General features: G+C 73.0%; 1 protein-coding gene across 1 annotated transcript in view; it reads right to left on the bottom strand.

The window, feature by feature from the left end:
• Positions 1-7: 7 nt before the first annotated feature.
• FAM171A2 (family with sequence similarity 171 member A2) overlaps positions 8-515 on the bottom strand; it is a gene marked incomplete at both ends in the record, with an annotated part of 7,140 nt that continues 6,632 nt past the window's right edge. The window contains 2 exon segments of the mRNA XM_014583777.2: positions 8-254; positions 256-511. Coding sequence (XP_014439263.2) covers positions 8-254; positions 256-511 — 503 coding nt within the window.

Genomic DNA, 515 nt, shown 5'->3' with positions numbered 1-515 from the left:
CCCCCCCCCGCCGCTGCCACGGGCTCTTCTTGTCGCCCGTCTCGTCGCCCACTTCCGCCCCCAGCTCGTCCTCGGGGCTGGTGAGCGAGTCGCGCCGCAGCTCGCTGGCGCTGCTGCGGGAACTGTCCCCGCGGCTGCGGCCCCGACCCCGGGGCACCGTGGCCGCCCGGCCCTCGGGCGCCGCCACCTCGTCCAGCAGCGGCGTCAGCGAGTTGTCCTCCGGGGAGCAAAGGCCCGTGCGGCTCTCGCTGCTGCCGGCGCGCAGGCCGCGCCTCGTGCACGTCGACGCCCGAGTCCAGGCTGGCATCGGTGCTGCGGCCCCCGCCGCCCGCCTGCAGGTCGATGTAGGAGTGGCGCACTTGCGAGTTGGAGCGCCCGTCCAGGGACACGAACCAGGCGCGCGGATGAGGCTTCACGCCCAGTTCCAGCAGCTTCTTCTCGGTCAGCGCCTGCAACTCCCCGTTGAGCTGCGCCATGGTGGTCTCATTGAACAGCACCGGGATCGTGACTGAGCC

The sequence above is a fragment of the Tupaia chinensis genome, unplaced genomic scaffold, assembly GCF_000334495.1.
Source record: "Tupaia chinensis unplaced genomic scaffold, TupChi_1.0 Scaffold144741_1, whole genome shotgun sequence".
Lineage (NCBI taxonomy): Eukaryota > Metazoa > Chordata > Mammalia > Scandentia > Tupaiidae > Tupaia > Tupaia belangeri.
This window is presented reverse-complemented; position numbering and strand designations above follow the sequence as displayed.